At 33.3% G+C, this 18,087-nt stretch overlaps 1 protein-coding gene across 2 annotated transcripts in view; it reads left to right on the top strand.

Annotated features, from left to right (window-relative positions):
- LOC145735186 (protein O-mannosyl-transferase Tmtc3-like) overlaps positions 1-18,087 on the top strand; it is a 37,601-nt gene that overhangs the window by 6,703 nt on the left and 12,811 nt on the right. For both annotated transcript variants that reach the window (XM_081988986.1, XM_081988987.1), the window contains exon 2: positions 12,361-12,497. In XM_081988986.1, coding sequence (XP_081845112.1) covers positions 12,361-12,497 — 137 coding nt within the window. The remainder of the gene's footprint in view (positions 1-12,360; positions 12,498-18,087) is intronic.

Here is an 18,087-nt window from a genome sequence, read left to right as displayed (position 1 = left end):
TTTAATTATGAATGATTGAAGTGAAGTTCTCAAATGAGTTGCTACAAACCATCTTTTCAAAATAGAGAAAAATGTTAAATTCAAAATATTTACATATATTTTTATGGATCAAGGAAAAAATACTTATCCGTTATTTTAAATAAGTTATCATAAACGTTTTGGTCTGTTTTTGACGTACTTTTAATGTCACAATTATCACGTTGAGTTTCATAAAGCTATAAACATACACATCAAAACTACTTTACAATCAAATGAAGTGTAGTTTAGACTGTGATTTTTTTACTCTTTCTGTAACACTCAAAATTACACTCCTCAAATTTGGTTTAAAGTATTACTAATTTTCTAAACATCAATGCTAGATAGATTTCTACTTATGAGACTAGAAGATAAACCATAATACTAAAGAAAGTTTAGTGAAAAAAGCAAATTTTGTAATCACATTGTTTTAATTACTGGTCAATGTGTTTTTGGATTAGAAAACTCCCGTCCTTCATCAGTGTGAAGGTACTAATAAATTACCATTTAGAATTTTTTTATTATACACACACAGATTTTTTAGAATTTTGATTAATTCACTTGTTATAAAATTCTAGTGATGGGTAAATTACTGGTGAAGTAAATATTTCACTTTACCAGGAAAAATTGACTGGCAAATTACCAGTAAACTACTGGTTTACTGTTTCTTATTACAAATACTGTTTCTGGCAGATCAAATTTTGAAATCGCTTTTCTCCCTGACTGTACCAAGTTTTGTAGTGTTTTTTCAGGTTATTGGATAGGAAATTTAATGAGGATTTCAAAAATATGCTTAAAACAGTAATTGTCTCATTACAAGTGGGTTTTACAGGCAATTTTGTCCCTGACTCTCCTTTAAAACTGTGTTTCTGGCAGTTCAAACTTTCACACAGCTTATCTCACTTACTGTACCAAATTTTATGGTGTTTTGTCAGGTTTTTGGACAGGAAATTTAATGAGGATTTCAAAAATATACTTAAAATAGTCATTTTCTCACTACAAGTGGGTTTTACAGGCGGTTTTGCGACTGACTGTCCTTTCAAACTGTGTTTTTGAAAGTTCAAACTTTGACACAACTTTTCTCACTGACTGGACCAAATTTTGTAGTGTTTTTCAGGTTATTGGATAGGAAATATCATGAGCATCCCAAAAATAAGGTTAAAACAGTGATTTTCTTACTCCAAGTGGGTTTTAGAGGCAATTTTGTCTCTAACTGTCTTTTCAAACTGTGTTTCTGGCAGTTCAAACTTTGACACAGCTTTTCTCACTTACTGTATCAAACTTTGTAATGTTTTTTCAGGTTATTAGATAGGAAATTTGATGAGGTTTTCAAAAATGTACCTAAAACATGGATTTTCTTACTCCAAGTGGATTTTAGAGGCAATTTTGTCTCTAATTGTCCTTTCAAACTGTGTTTCTGGCAGTTCAAACTGTGACACAGCTTTTCTCACTGACTGTTCCACATTTTGTAGTGTTTTTTCAGGTTATTGGATAGAAAATATAATGAGCATCCCAAAAATAAGGTTAAAACAGTGATTTTCTTACTCCAAGTGGGTTTTAGAGGCAATTTTTCTCTGACTGTTCTTTCAAACTGTGTTTCTGGCAGTTCAAAATTTGACACCGTTTTTCTTCCTGAGTGTACAAAATTTTGTAGTGTTTTTTCAGGTTCTTGGATAGGAAATTGAATGAAGATTCCAAAAATGTGCTTAAAACAGTCATTCTCTCGCTCTAAGTAAGTTTTGCAGACAATTTTGTCTCTGACTGTCAAACTCTGCCCAAAAGTTGGAAAAATCAGGGTTTAGAAAAGTTTTCTAGCAGGAATCGATACAAAACTTGTTTCTGAGATTTATAACAGTTATTTTGGCAGTGGTCACGTGACTACCTAGCTAAATTATCATCTAAAAACCACGTGATTATCAAACTGTGAAAAAACTTTATTTTTCAGAATTTTTTGACAATATTGACTGAAAATGACTTTAATGAAATTAATGACAGCCATGAAAGGAAAATGATATCTTTCAAGCAAATTTCAATTAGATAGTTAATTTACTGGTCAAACAGAATTTTACTTTTTCAATTTGACTTTCCCTTACTAATAAATAACTGGTCACGGTAAATTTACGCCCTTCACTGTAAAATCCATCTTTTATTCAGATAGAAATAACTCAGCGTGTGCAAACTAACCCTTATTACAACATCAAACTAAATACTAAAGTAACACTTGAATACTGCAACGAAAATGTCTTTGAAAGTCTAGCACAATCGGTCAAAGCTTTCACCGCAATTTCTCGTTGACTGGAAAATTGAGAAATCAATAGAAAAGGTACAAGCCACTTCAAAGACATTTCCGACATTGTCAGAAATCTAAGTTTCGAGTAAACTCGCCATTGTAAATTCAATGCAGATTTTCCACAAATTTTGACTTAAAAGTTACTATAAATTGATGGCTAGTTATTATGTTATACAAATAACAAGTTTTTGTTCCAAAGTAAATAGAGCAAAACGTATCTTTTGAGAACCTTTAGAGTAAAGCCCAATCAATTTAGAATGACATTCTTTCCAAGCAATTTTCATTAAAGGCATTTCTTTTAAAACGTTGCACTCTTAATTTGCTTTTATTAGAGCAAACAGGGTAGTAGAAATTTCCTGGATTTAAGTCCATAATAAACCAAGCAAATGACTGATGTTCGTTTTCCAATAAAATATTTCGATTGCATTTTAACGAAGCAATTAAAAAGGAAATCAAAGGCTGTCAACTCTCTCGATAGTTTTTTGGTCTCGAATCTAATTAGCCGAGAATCTGAAGGGGAAATTTTAATTGGACACTTAGGGAGTTCAACGAGCAATTTCGACGACCTAGCAACGCGATGAATGGTTCCCAATTAATGTTGCTCCTGAGGTAAATACCAATTAATTCCTCGAAATTCTTTTGCACTTTTCCGTCTCCGGGGTTGTTAATTTAGCGCCGGCTAAAATCTTCGATTACGACAGGCGCTAAATAGTGTCTCCCGGCTGAAAATCCTCGCTTTCTAATTAGTTTCTATTTACTCGAACTAACCGGTAGCTCGAGTTAAAACCGAACCGGATGGCTTCCAGTTAACTAACTCGCTGGCAAACTTATTAGAAAAAGTTGGTGCATTAATTTCAGTTGAGAGGCGCCATTTAAAATTTTCTGTGACGACTGCGTCTGCCTGTTTTAACCTACGCTAGAAAACTTTGAAATTGTCTTGTCAGGCACCGGTCCCAGGCCAAAAAGTATGAAGTTTCACCTAATGAATATTTATACCAACTCCAACGCTATATCTACTCCTTTGTGTATCAAGGTACATATATTACCACTCAGTATTTGACGTAGTGTTTTCTTTGAAACAAGCAACTTTCCAAGACATGACATCCACATTAATGCTAGTTAATTTATACACAGAGTGTGAATATCACTGAAAACACTAAAAAATGTGGAAATATTAATGTTGGCAACAACAAGCATAACGAAATAGGAGGAGGGAAAGATTAATGGATTTTCAGAAGGCAAAACATTTTTTTTTTCTAGATGTAAATGGATGGGGAATCTGCTCTTTTGTACTCAAGCTTTATTTAGATTTATCGACTCCAAAAAAGGTGCAAAAACCGCATCAGACAAACTAAAAAAAAAAAAAAAAACAAACGGCCCATCATACTCACACAAATTGCGAATACAACTTTACGGCCACATCAATATCTAAAATAACTTTTCACAAAAACGAAGCCAATTCTCTCGGGGCCTCTAATTTGTTTTATATATCAAACGAGGGATGCTTAGAGGTTTCCCAACCTCATTTTTCTTCCAGAGAAAAATATAAGCTCCGGTGAAAAATTGATAGTCTTATCGACGCTTAATGCGGGTTTAGCATTAGAGACGTAGTAAGTTTTCGACGTTTTTCGGACCCGATACAAATAAGCCGCCGGTTTTTATCGTCTACGATTGATTTTTCTTTGCAAAAAGACCACAAAGAACGCTGTCCGTACACCCTTGGGAATTAAATTTCTTTCCGGGATTTGCATGCAAATTCAAGTGTCCCGGTTTCTTAGATTGTCAATAAGGGGGTAAACATCAAGTAAATTGTACATCAATGACACTAGCAAAGTTGCCAGATCTACCGTTAAAACTATATATCGACCGTTTTTAATAACATTGCCATTATGTGGGTTGTAAAACATTTTGTATACTGCGAATTTTCAAATCCAATTTTTTTTTTAGTGTTTTTTGAGGTTATTAAATGGGAAATTTTATAAGGATTCTAAAAATCTACTTTATACAGGAATTTTCTTACTCCAAGTGGGTTTTACAGGCGACTTTGTCCATGACAATCTTCTCAAACTGTGTTTCTGGCAGTTCAAACTTTGACACAGCTTTTCTCCCTGACTGTACCAAATATTGTAGTGTTTTTTGAGGTTATTGGATAGGCTATTTAATAAGGATTCTAAAAATATAGTTTAAACAGAAATTTTCTTACTTCAACTGGGTTTTACAGGCGACTTTGTCCCTGACTGTCCTTTTAAACTGTGTTTCTGGCAGTCCAAACTTTGACACAGATTTTCTCCCTGACTGTACCCAATCTTGTAATGTTTTTTGAGGTTATTGGATAGGCTTATTAATAAGGATTCTAAAAATCTACTTTAAACAGGAATTTTCTTACTCCAAGTGGGGTTTACAGGCGATTTTGTCCCTGACTGTCCTTTTAAACTGTGTTTCTGGCAGTTCAAATTTTGACACAGCTTTTCTCCCTGACTGTACCAAATCTTGTAGTGTTTTTTTAGGTTATTGGATATTTAATAAGGATTCTAAAAATCTACTTTAAACAGGAATTTTCTTACTCCAAGTGGGTTTTACAGACGATTTTGTCCCTGACTGTCCTTTTAAACTGTGTTTCTGGCAGTTCAAACTTTGACACAGCTTTTCTCCCTGACTGTACCAAATCTTGTATTGTTTTTTAAGGTTGTTGGAAAGGATATTTAATAAGGATTCTAAAAATCTACTTTAAACAGGAATTTTCTTACTCCAAGTGGGTTTTCCAGACGATTTTGTCGCTGACTGGCAGTTCAAATTTTGATACAGCTTTTCTCCCTGACTGTACCAAATCTTGTAGTGTTTTTTGAGGTTATTGGATAGGCTATTTAATAAGGATTCTAAAAATCTACTTTAAACAGGAATTTTCTTACTCCAAGTGGGTTTTACAGACGATTTTGTCGCTGACTGGCAGTTCAAATTTTGATACAGCTTTTCTCCCTGACTGTACCAAATCTTGTAGTGTTTTTTGAGGTTATTGGATAGGCTATTTAATAAGGATTCTAAAAATCTACTTTAAACAGGAATTTTCTTACTCCAAGTGGGTTTTACAGACGATTTTGTCCCTGACTGTCCTTTTAAACTGTGTTTCTGGCAGTTCAAATTTTGACACCGCTTTTCTCTGACTGTATCAAATTTTGTAGTGTTTATTAGGTTAATGAATATAAAATTTAATGAGGATTCCAAAAATCTTGTTTGAAACAGTAGTTTTCTTACTCCAAATATGTTTTACAGGCGATTTTGTCCCTGTCTTTTTACCCTGTGTTTTGAGCAGTTCAAACTTGACACCGCTTTGGTGTTTCATTGTACTAAATTTTGTACTGTTTTTTCAAGTTACTGAATAGTAAATTTAATGAAGCTTCCAAAAATGTGCTTAAAGCAGTAATTTTGTTACTACAAGTGGGTTTTACAACAGGTAATCTTGTCTCTAACTGTCCTTTTAAACTGTGTTTCGTGCAGATCAAACTTTGACAACGTTTTTCTTCCTGACTACTAAATTTTGTACTGTTTTTTTAGGTTATTAAATAGGAAATTTAATGAGGACTGCCTAGCTAAATTATTCTCTAAAATCACGTCACCAATGTCAAAACTATCAAAATTTGCCTAGAATCTGCAAGAATTACACTATAACAGAGCTTTCAGAACAAAATATGTTTCTGAGGTTTATGACATTTATTTTGACAACTGTCACGCGATCGTTTAGCTAAATAATGTTCTAAAATCACATGACAACTGTCACGAACGTCAAAACTGTCGTCAAAATTTCGGTTTAGAGAAGGTTTAGAAAAGCTTTCATGCAGTATTTGGTATAAAACGTGTTTCTGGGACTTTATGACAGTTATTTTAAAAGTAGTCACGTGACTGCTTAGCAAAATTATCTCCTAAAAGCACGTGATATCTGCCATTAATGCCAAAACTGTCAAAATTGAACAAGAATTTGCAAGAATTACAGTTTTTGGAACAAAGCGTGTTTTTGAGATTTAAGACAATTGTCACGTGACCGTCTACCTAAATAGTGTTCTAAAGTCACGTGACAACTGTCAAACGGTGCTCACAAACTGCAAAAATCAGGGTTTAAAAGAAGTTTTCTTGCAGTATTTGATATAAAACGTGTTTCTAAGATTTATGACAACTGAAGTATCCTCTAAAACCGTTACTAATGTCAAAACTTAAAAAGCAATTGATAAAAAAATTAAATTTGTGTATTTTGTATGTATGATTTATACAGGGTGTCCCACATGTAATGAATGTAAATAGTAAACTGAAAACAATAACCGATACCCGGACTCGTTGTCACTTTGCTTTACCAGAAAAAAGTTGGAGCGATTTCAAAGCAAATCATTTGTTTTACATGGCGCCCTCTATAAGCCGGCTTAAAACTGACTAGATAATCAAATTTGGCACCCACGAAAACCCTCGAATTTTAGCAAGAAACTTCTAGAGATCACGTGTTAGTTGAAAAAATGTATTTTAATTTCTCTTTCCACATAAATACACCATTAATTTATTTACCCTGTAAAACAAAACTAAAATTAAATTTTTCGCATTCATTTTCCTTATACAACACCTAAAACATTGGCAACACAGGACACTAGTTTAGGAAACCATTTCTATCTGGCTTCAATCCTAAAGTCATAACAAATTTAAATTTCCTGGATGATGTGAGTCAGCAATTTACACTTGTCATAATCAATTTTAGGCTTCACTCGCTTAACGAGTTTATGATGTAAGCTTATCACTTTTGGCTGTAACACGTCTAAACTGCGTTAATTAATTAAGGCCCGTTTGACTGATTAAATTCGTACGAGCATCCAACTTTGAATAGTCGTCTAAGGAAGTTTGTCGCTGACGAAGTCGAATGTGTGTCGTACCCTAATGAGTTCTGAATTGAACAAAACTCTGACATAAGCTAGGAAATTCTGTTAGGCAACCGAGTGTACCTAAACTGAAATATTGTTTGAGGAAGGAAATAAACATTGTCGAAAAATAGGTCAGGTAGAAAGTTGCCCTTAGAAGTTCTGTGATATTATTTGAAAGTTGACAAGGCTATTGTGTGCTTCTAGAGTAAATATAGGCGGGCAAAGGCCAATTGTAATCATTTGTCTGGACTATTATTTACAGCTCATGTTGATATTAATCTACTGCTACTAAACGTCACAGTCGTTGGTATTTATTACCTCGCTTGAATAATAATGAAAAATTTATGGCCGAGTTAATTGAGGTTCGCTCTAATTTGTCAAGCAATTATTTTGCATTCAAAATAAACAGTATTTCATTGTTTATCACAGAAGATTTTTGTATTCAAAAGGACACTTTCACATAAACTAACCGGTGTATCATAACTAAATAAATTACGAAATCTGATAACATTGTTAGCGGGGCGAATATCGATATTCCAATAATTAAACTCGAATGGAAATGAATTTTTAGCGAATAAATCTGACCAGTTTAAAGCCTCATTCGTCATGAGCACTCGTAATGGAACCATTCCCGAAAAAGTAGCATGCACCCATTAACATCATAAACCAAACATGGGGAGTACTTTCGAAGCTAATGATAATGTATTTCGCTGTTAGAAGTTCGTGCTGGTAATAATATTCTAGGAAATACGAGCCGTTTGCTTGATGGAGATAAAATGGCTTTGTCGAATTACCTCGCATAATCGGATTAGTTCGAGGCTTTACAGTGATTTACTACAATAGTTTTAATTTGAAGCTTAAAACGGTTTGCCTTTGGGATCTACAAAACTGCTGCACTTTTCTCGTTTTAAAACATGTAAAAACATGACCAGAATAAACTGTGGAGATTTTGAATTATACTGGAAAAGTTTATTTAACCTTAGTTAGAGTTAGAGTTAATTCCTCATATACTCGTAATTGTTAAAGTGTCAATTTTAACAGGTTTTAAAAGTGTATTTTCTGTTTCCTTACACAGTTTTACTATTGTTATCTTGTTATTGTTTATTATTTATGTCTTACTAGCAAGTATTTTATTTATATTTAGAGAATTTGTCTTCTTGGTATTGTAGATTATAATTAACAAATGTCTCAAAGTTTATCAAAAAGGAAGATTTTATTTACAGGGTGTTCCCAACTACACATAAATTGTTTTTTTTTTCTAAAATTAATGCTTAAAATTATAGACATCAAATTACAGCAAAACATGATCAAATTTAAGTTTCAGACCAGAAAATGCACTTAATAAACCAAATAGTAAATTTTTACATTTCTTGGTCTCAAGATGCTTGATGCTTGTTTTAAGCTGTAGAATTGACTTGAAAATTTTATCAACAAAGCATTTTTTATGTTTTGACATTTGAAACTTGAAGAATGAATTGAAAAGTAGATATTGTAGACATTTTAGATATGAAAATTAACTTCAAAAATTTTCAAATTAGATAATTTTGACATTTTCTCATTTCAAGCTGGAGATTTTAACTTGAAAGCAACTTTTATATATTATTTTTAAGTTTTTAGACTTTATATTAATTTAGGAAAAACTTTGAGAAGACCAGCCAACTTAATTAACATTTTGGAGAACATATAGAAATTTTCTAAATTAAGCATAAAAATTAATTAAGAAACAATGTTATTACGTTAGAAATTCAAGACAATATTGTGCAAGTTGCTTTATCTACTTTTGGGTCTGTGCTGTAATTTCGTCTTTGGCAATGTAATGCAATTACACAAACCACATCTATTCCAGTTTAATAATTGAAATGTACTGGCCTGTAATTTAAATTACATCACAGAGAAAAAAAAGCAATGCAATTTGCGTTATTTAGTGTTTCGCGTCCATTCTCCTAAGTTGGGCAGGTCTAAATGCATAACAGGAATACCCAATAACCGAGCGCACGTCTTGAGCATTTCAATTTGTGAACTTCCTATGCTGCAAAGTCATCAATAATAAAGGCACAAGATAGAGACAGAAATAGATGACGTTTAAGGGGTTGGGGTGTAGCAGGATTACTACTGTTTTCCAATCCTGAGTGCAAAGTCAAATCCGATTTGCATGACTAATGGTGTTCGCTTTATCGCATGAGAAGTGTCCGTTATGTTTCGCTAAATTTAGTATTGATGTAGCTAACCTGCGAACCGGAGAACAATATTCCCATATCACATTTTGATATAATAACGATACATTATGCGCATACTAATGGACCGAATAAGTTCAGTGATGAGATAGTTGCTATTGTCGCTTTGATGTCTAATGCATTCTAAACTATGGCCGGATTATCGATACTGGGGTGAGGAATTACCAAATTGATGCCATTATATCTCGTGCAATTTGATCGAAGTCTAGAATCACATTCGGTAATACTACTACAATAAATAGTGTTCGAAAACTCGTATCCTACATCGCTCTAATATGTAAATTTTCAAATGGGAAAGCAACACGAATATCGTCCTTCAACCAGGACCTAATGCGTCATTAAGCGAACGCCTTAATCAACTTACTAAGGTAATGTTGAAACGCTATTTTAATTAGTCGTACACGGGGCTGCGGAGCTTTACTTTGAAACTAATGCTTTTAGGGTTCGAGTTTACATATCAAAAGTACACACTCGTTCGGTTCAGCGTACAAAGACTAAATTAAGCCTGGCTGCTGTATTGGTTTAATGAGTTAATCGATGCTTGATTAAGATTATTTCACCCAACAAATTGTTCTAGTTACAGGTCTTATTTGTACCATATTACAGAAAGAGAGAGAGTGCTATACCATCATTTCCTTGTTAAATACCTCGCGATTAAATATCAATTTGCCTTTGTCGTCAAAGTGAATCACTTAAGCTACAATTAATCGTAAAATACTTCTTTAATAAACTGAGCAAATGAATGAACAGGTGTTTTTTTTTCTGAAAATTGACTTAGAAACCAATAAATTGACTTTGAAACAATGAAAATTGACTTGAGAGGCTTAAATATTGTCTTTGTAACCAGTTTCGTAGTTTCCGGACAAGTTGGAAGACTTTAGTGTTGAAAATTGGCTTAAAAAGTAATAAATTGGCTTTGAAACAATGAAAATTGAATTGAGGGGCTCAAAAATTGTCTTTGTAACCAGTTTCATAGTTTGCGAACAAATTGGAAAACTTTAGTGATGAAAATTGAATTAGAAACTAATAAATTGACTTTGAAACAATGAAAATTGACGAGAGGCTTAAAAATTGTGTTTGTAACCAGTTTCATAGTTTCCAGACAAGCTAGAAGACTTTAGTGTTGAAAATTGACCTAGAAACCTATAAATTGACTTTGAAACAATCATAATTGACTTGAGGGGCTTAAAAGTTTTTTTTGTAACAAGTTTCATAGTTTCCGGACAAGTTAGAAGACTTTAGTGTTGAAAATTGACTTAGAAACCTATAAATTGACTTTGAAACAATAAAACTTGACTTGAGAGGCCTAAAAGATGTCTTTCTAGCCAGTTTTTGGAGAAATTGAAAATTGACTTGAGAAGCTGAAAGATTGTTTTGATGAAAAACTACTTTTTCTAGAATTTTTTACTACAAATTCACACATTTAAACTTTGAAAATAAACTTAAACACTAAAAAGTGACTCTAAACCAATGAAATATGACATGAGAAACTTTAAATTTGCATTTGAAGTAAGTTTTCATAATTTGAAGACAAATTTCAATATTTTAGTATTGAAAATAGTCTTAATTACGGGATATTGACTCTCTTTTCAAGTTTTTTTAATTTGTTAAAGTGCTTCAAAACTCCTTTCAGCTTGGAAAATCGTGTTTCAAGACTTGCTTTACCAAGTTTTTCATATAGCAGACTTAAAAACCATTTTTTACATTTTCCATAAACTCAAAAATGTCATTTCAAGATATTTCACTATTAAATTGACTTCTAAGTGCTAAAAACTCGATTATTTCTTAAAATCCAGACTGTTTTTAGTACTTTAAAGCTGTTTTCAGCCCGAAAAATCAAGTTTCAAGACTGTTTTCACAAAGTTTTTGACTTAACAAGACTGAAAGCCGTTTTGTACACTGTCCATAGTCTTGAAAATGTCATTTCAAGCTTCTTCTCTATTAAATTGATTTTCTACACTGATCGGTGCAAAAAAATTTAACACATCTAAGAAATTCGGGCTATTTTTAGTGCTTTAAGACTGAAAAATCGAGTTTAATACTATTTATAATAGTAAATGCTACGACATCAAAAATGTCTTAAAAAATAATGTTTACGAATGAATTAGTCCGAAAATATAATTTGGACCGTTCCCAGTGTTTAATTGAATTCTGGACTTGTTCCAGTCCAGAAAATTGGGTTGTACACCTACTAAGTCTTAAAAATACTTTTTTGGGCTCTCTTTAGTCTTAGTAAAGTTTCTAGTGTTACTTTTAGACTATTTTTAGTAGTAAAAAATGAGTTTTATGCGCAACAATCTTGATTTCCGAACTGTTTTTAGTGCTTGAAATCCAATTTCAGACAATTCAGAATGAAATTTTGATGCCTGTATCTTCCTTAGAATAATGACATAATGCATGTCATCTTATTTTTTGATGGGCTATCAAATGATGAATTAATTGGCATTTAAAATTGGACCACCCATTATAAGGAAAACAAGATAATCAGCTTTAAACCACTCAGATGTAACACAGTGAATATAATCCCAATTACATTTTACACACGATTCCCAACCGGCAAGTCCATGATTAGTTTTCGTGATGCAAATATTCCTAGTTTGACTTCGCAATCAGCTCAGCCAGAATTGTAATCAAAACTTTGTATTCCGATAAAGCGATTTTACAAATTCGCGTTTGTTGTTGTTAGCGCCCTAATAGATTTTTCCCGTTAAAGGGAAAGTGTCCAGTGTTGTCCGGACGCAATAATTGAGGTTTTAATTGGGCTTTTTGGCGTCGCGCCAACCCTCCAGGTGACCTAAAAAATTCAAAACCACCCTAAACTGACTCGGGGTTTATTTAGAATGCGTTATGTGTTTGAAAGAGTGTAAAGTTGATCACATTTTGTTTCACTGTTTTTTTTTTGCTGAAATAATAAATATTGTTTCAGGAACAAAGCCACAAGTCGTACAGACCGCTATGCGTTCTAACATTCCGTCTGAACTACTTGTTTGGACAATTAGAACCTTTGGGGTATCATTTGGTGAACGTGTTGCTGCACACCATAGTTTGCCTAATGTATTTCAGGTAAGACTTTGGATAACTTAAAACAGGTTAAAGGAAGAACTGAAATTTCACTCGGGAATTCGCCGAGACAGTGTTAGGAGAAGGCGACTAATTAAGTTAATACTACTTGCACTAAACATTGTCAACTTAAGGCATAAAACGGCTCCCTTAACCTTGTTGCAAAGCCCGCGTTTCGAGCGGCAACTAATGGTAATGGAGTAGCGGTGCAGCTGCTGCAAAAAGAACAGAAACTTGGAAATAGACTTCGGGATTGTTCGCGGGAAATAGAATTAAAGTCGGATGTTGTTGGATTTGTGCCAAGTTTGGTTTGGATATAAAGCCGTCCTTGTGTCAACTGTACGAAACGCAAAACAACATCAAAAAAGTTATCAACTTGCTTAATGACTCCAACTAAACGAGTTTGACTTACGTGGGCGGACATGCGATCGTCCCATTAAAAGTGCCTCATTAAAATTAAAACGACAAAAACTTGTATTTGCTGATCTGTAAACTGTTTAATGAGAAAACAAAGACCTGAACCTGAATAGTGAAGGGAAGCATAATTATTTGAAGTGGTAATACTGAAACTTTGGGTTCTGTTTAATTATTGAAGCTTAGTTCTGACAGTCAGTCTCCGGACGTTACAGATTTCAGTTTGATTCACTGTCTCTTAAATTTAAGGGCTGAATTCAAAACTCAACAACCAATTTAGAAAAATGTAATTCTACAAAAATTTCCTCAGCTAAAAGCTTACGTCAGTCAACAATTTTAAATGAGCTTTTCAAGTTGGTATTGCTGTAGGAGTAATATTTAAGTTATACACAATCGATTGGTAGAAAATTTATTCCAAGAAAACAGTACAGCACTGTACTAAATTATTAATTAAATTCTAAAAATGGTTAGTAATTGCTACTTTACAACTATCGATTCAGTTTCAAAGTTTATTATTTTAGGACTTTTCTCAAACAAGTCTAAAACACCAGTAAATAAGTCTATAACGTATAATTTTGAACACAATTTGCAAACAAACTTGTACTATAATTTAGTTCTAATTTTGAAACTGGTGTGTCATACAGTATTAAATTATGAATAGCTCATCCGCAATCATCGTGATGTTGACGTGGTTGGAAAATTATCTGAAACAATTATATTTTTGATCCAACAATATTGCAGCCGTATTGTGAACCAAAATAGAGCAATTCAACGTGATTTACATTAATTTAATTTAGTGTGTGTGTGTGTGCTAAATATGCATGTATTCCATACTAAATTTACATATTTTTTGCAATTTCAATGTAGCTTTTTAGAGCTGACAAACTTTTTTGTACATTTGAATAGCGTTTTATTTATTAATGACGCACTAAAGTATGCAAAGGGTTTCCACCAACCCATTAGTTTGGTTAATTTCAGCTAATTAAATAAACCGCAAAACGTCAACGATGTCCGTTAAAATTATAATTTAATAATATATTCTGAAACTTTGTTTCTCTGAACTGTCAACAATTACTAGGCAAACTAAACTTAACATTAAATTAAATTATGATTATCTAATCATCAGTTATTAGCTTCAATAAAACTGGAAATATTTATAATTATTTGGCACTTATAGACACATTATTGGTCAGGAAAGTTGTACTTGTTTATAGATCTTTTTCTTCTGATTCTAAAAATATATAATAAGTTGACATTTGAAAATTGTGATTTTATTATTTTTTAAAAAAATTACAAGTTGGTGTCATGAGGAAATGTCAGTGTGCAGAACAAGTTTGACGTCACGATGACGTAGTTTACGAAAACAATATGTTGACAAACTGTCAGATTACGTCATCGTGACGTTTGGCCCCATAATGACAAAAAATCTCAACTTTAACCTTGAAAAGTCTGTCAATTACATTTAAACAGTTTCGATAAGCTGAAATTGTAAAAGCAGGTCACGTGATCGTGGCCATTTAAATTTGCAGCAGGCAACACTGTAAATATAAGTTGCAGATAGCCAACAACAGTCACGTGGCTAGAAAAATGTCATATTTTCCTTTGAAAAGTCGGTAAATCACATTTAAACATTTGGCAAAGCTGGAATTGTAAAAGCACCTCATCTTATCGTGACAATGTAAATTTTCAGCTGGCAACACTGTTGAATTAAATTGGCCTCTGTTAACAACAGTCACGTGACTCAAAAAATGTAATTTTTACTCTTGAAAAGTCTGTAAATTACATTTAAAAAGTTGGATAAGCTGAAATTGTAAATGCAAGTCACGTGATCGTGGCAGTTTAAATTTGCAGCAGGCAACACTGTAAAAATAAGTAGCAGCTTGTGAACAACAGTCACGTGACCAGAAAAATGTCATATTTTCCTTTGAAAAGTCTGTAAATTTCATTTAAACATTTGACAAAGCTGAAATTGTCAAAGCACCTCATCTGATCGTGACAATGTAAATTTTCAGCTGGCAACACTGTTGAATTAAATTGGCCTCTGTTAACAACAGTCATGTGACCCAAAAAAATGTCATTTTTACTCTTGAAAAGTCTGTAAATTACATTTAAAAAGTTGGGAAAACTTAAATTGTACAAGCAAGTCACGTGATCATGGCAGTTTAAATTTGCAGCAGAAAACACTGTAAAGTTAAGTTGGAGCTTGTCAACAACAGTCACGTGGCTAGAAAAATGTCATATTTTCCTTTGAAAAGTCGGTAAATCACATTTAAACATTTGGTAAAGCTGAAATTGTAAAAGCACCTCATCTGATCGTGATAATGTAAATTTTCAGCTGGCAACACTGTTAAGTTAAATTGGGATCTGTTAATAACAGTCATGTGACCCAAAAAATGTCATTTTTACTCTTGAAAAGTCTGTAAATTACATTTAAAAAGTTGGATAAGCTGAAATTCTAAATGCAAGTCACGTGATCGTGGCAGTTTAAATTTGCAGCAGGAAACACTGTAAATTTAAGTTGCAGTTGGTCAACAACAGTCACGTGGCCAGAAAAATGTCATTTTTACTCTTGAAAAGTCTGTAAATTACATTTAAACATTTGGCAAAGCTGAAATTGTAAAAGCACCTCTTCTGATCGTGACAATGTACATTTTCAGCTGGCAACACTGTTAAGTTAAATTGGGATCTGTTAATAACAGTCATGTGACCCAAAAAATGTCATTTTTACTCTTGAAAAGTCTGTAAATTACATTTAAATATTTGACAAAGCTGAAATTCTAAAAGCACTTCTTCTGATCGTGACAATGTAAATTTTCAGCTGGCAACACTGTTAAGTTGAGTTGGCACCTGTTAACCACAATCATGTGACCCGGAAAAATTCGAAAACAGCTAAACCAATTGTCAACTTATTAAATATTTTTTGAATCAGAACAAAAATATCTATCAATTCATCAGAAAATATACAGGGTGTGTATGAACAAATTTTTCCTATTTACAAAAATAAAATCGCCACAAGCTGCCTAAATACACGAACCAACCCTGTACATAAATTGTACTATATACTCTTTACCTATCTGCAGTGTGTATTGCAGTGGATTGGTCCGCAAAACCAAATAATCGTATTTACACTAATTGTATATTTTAATGCAGTTAATATAGTATATAATAAAACAAAAGGGTACGTTACCCGAATTTAAAATATTTTGATTTATAAATTGCAATTCACCGAACGTGTGTATGGGAGTTATTCTGGCGCTGGCTTTGTTCATTTTGAACACACAAATCCACATAAAAAAAGCTCTTTTAGGTAGAATTTATTTTTAATTAATTAATTTCAGTTTCAGGATTAAAGGTATATTTGTTTTGCCTGTCGAAAACAATAAATTCTCTCAAACGAGTTTGGCAAAATCTGAACAAAGTCTTTAAAGCCTAATAAGATTATTTCAATTAAATTATTCTCCTAACTCGATTCGAGCCAAATTGAATCGCTTTGTTTGGCTCGGTAACATTTTTATAATTAAGTTTGCTTAACTTCTCCCAACTTAACACAATAGAAGTTGAGAAACTTTAATTAGGAAAAAGAACGGAATTTGCCTTCCTTCTTGCTAGCTCAGATAATAATCCTGAACGAAATTTGTTGCATTTTTTTGGCTCGAGACTTAATTTCACCCCACTAATATCCCAATTTCCTTAAATTTAATTTTATCTCAGTTTCCCCAGTTTGAAGATTCCCCGCTCCGATATAATCGTAACTTGCGAACTTCCCTTCCTAATAAATCGACTTGCAAGTCCTTATTACAGTCTTTTTCCAATTTTGCTTTTGGAAAAGGTCTTATTGGACGAGAGAGGGGACAGATTTCGCCCTTTTGCCTTCACTGAGCAAACAAAAAAAAGTTCCAAACACTTAATTACGAAAATTTTTTGAAAGGGTCTCTTTGGGGCCTTTACCGAAAAGGATTTTTCATTTCGCTCCTTTTTTTTTGACGACCTAAATGGAATTTTACCCCCTTTGCTTTGTCTTCTAGCTTTGTTGGAAAACTGTTTTTGTAGGTGGATGTAGGTTTGTTTTGCTTTCTTCAAGGTTATTTTGTTCAAATTTATTATCATACTGATCTAAACTAAACAGGATATTGGCTCTTAGCTGAATAAATACAAAACTTTCCAAGAGAACAAGATACTGTTGATTTAAGTGCCATCAAACAATGATATATTTTTCTGGAACAAATACAGCTCTGTCCTATTTTGCGAGACACAACTTTATTCAGGAAATTCAGCTGTTTCCCTTAGCTTCACAAAGCATATATTCTCATTTTTATCTAAACTTGTTTCAAAAACCACTACTTTAATAACTTTATTGTGGTATGGCACACAAGTTTTGCAGTTTCTGTCCCTTTCTAGGGGCTCATATTCCAGTGACAACTCACCTGACCACCACCCCAAATTTCCGCAGAGAACAATACATGTTATTTAACCAAGTTGTAAGTTACAACTTGCCAGGGAAACTCGAACAAAAGGAAACCGCTTTCCCTATATATTTGGCAAGCAATTGAACTTTGCTCAAACTTTAATGATTACTCAATTGTATTCAAGCAAGATCAAAGCTATACCGTACAATCAACGCTAAAACAATCATATTATTCTTTTAAGTAACGTCGATAAAACTAGAAAACTCTCGTCTCTCTATAAAACAGCGTCCCTAATGGCACAGTAGCATGTAGCATATCGAGATTCAATGTCGGAAGTTTCAAACTTTTCGATACAACTGGGCCGGTGTCTGTTTCGAATTTTGTCGGAGTTCGAGAAGTTTCCGACAAGTTAACGTACTTTCTAGCCCCTCGTGAAAGTTCGTTGCCAATTATTCGCCATGGAAAAAAATACGACAGGAAGTCGGGGGGGAGTGGACCCATCAGAGTACACACACAATCGAAACCATGAAAATGCCAGCAAAAATCCCGGGAGTTTTCCCGAATGTTATCTACCCGCGAAACAAGTTCTGACCTACTTTTCCAGCCCTGAAAACCAATAGCGCTCTATTTAATTCGCGTGCTCCGAGGTAAGGGCGTGGATCTTAATATATATCTCAAACGAGACAAGAGATACGTCATTTTAGCACTTTCACGGCGCTAAAAATATCTGCTTTTGTTTGAGTTTCATTCGATCAAGGTGCAAGAGGGTTGGG

Source organism: Ips typographus, linkage group LG11 (genome assembly GCF_016097725.1).
Source record: "Ips typographus isolate SLU linkage group LG11, UJ_Ityp_2.0, whole genome shotgun sequence".
NCBI lineage: Eukaryota > Metazoa > Arthropoda > Insecta > Coleoptera > Curculionidae > Ips > Ips typographus.
The sequence above is the reverse complement of the archived record's forward strand: the minus strand, read 5'-3'. Positions and strand labels throughout refer to the sequence as shown.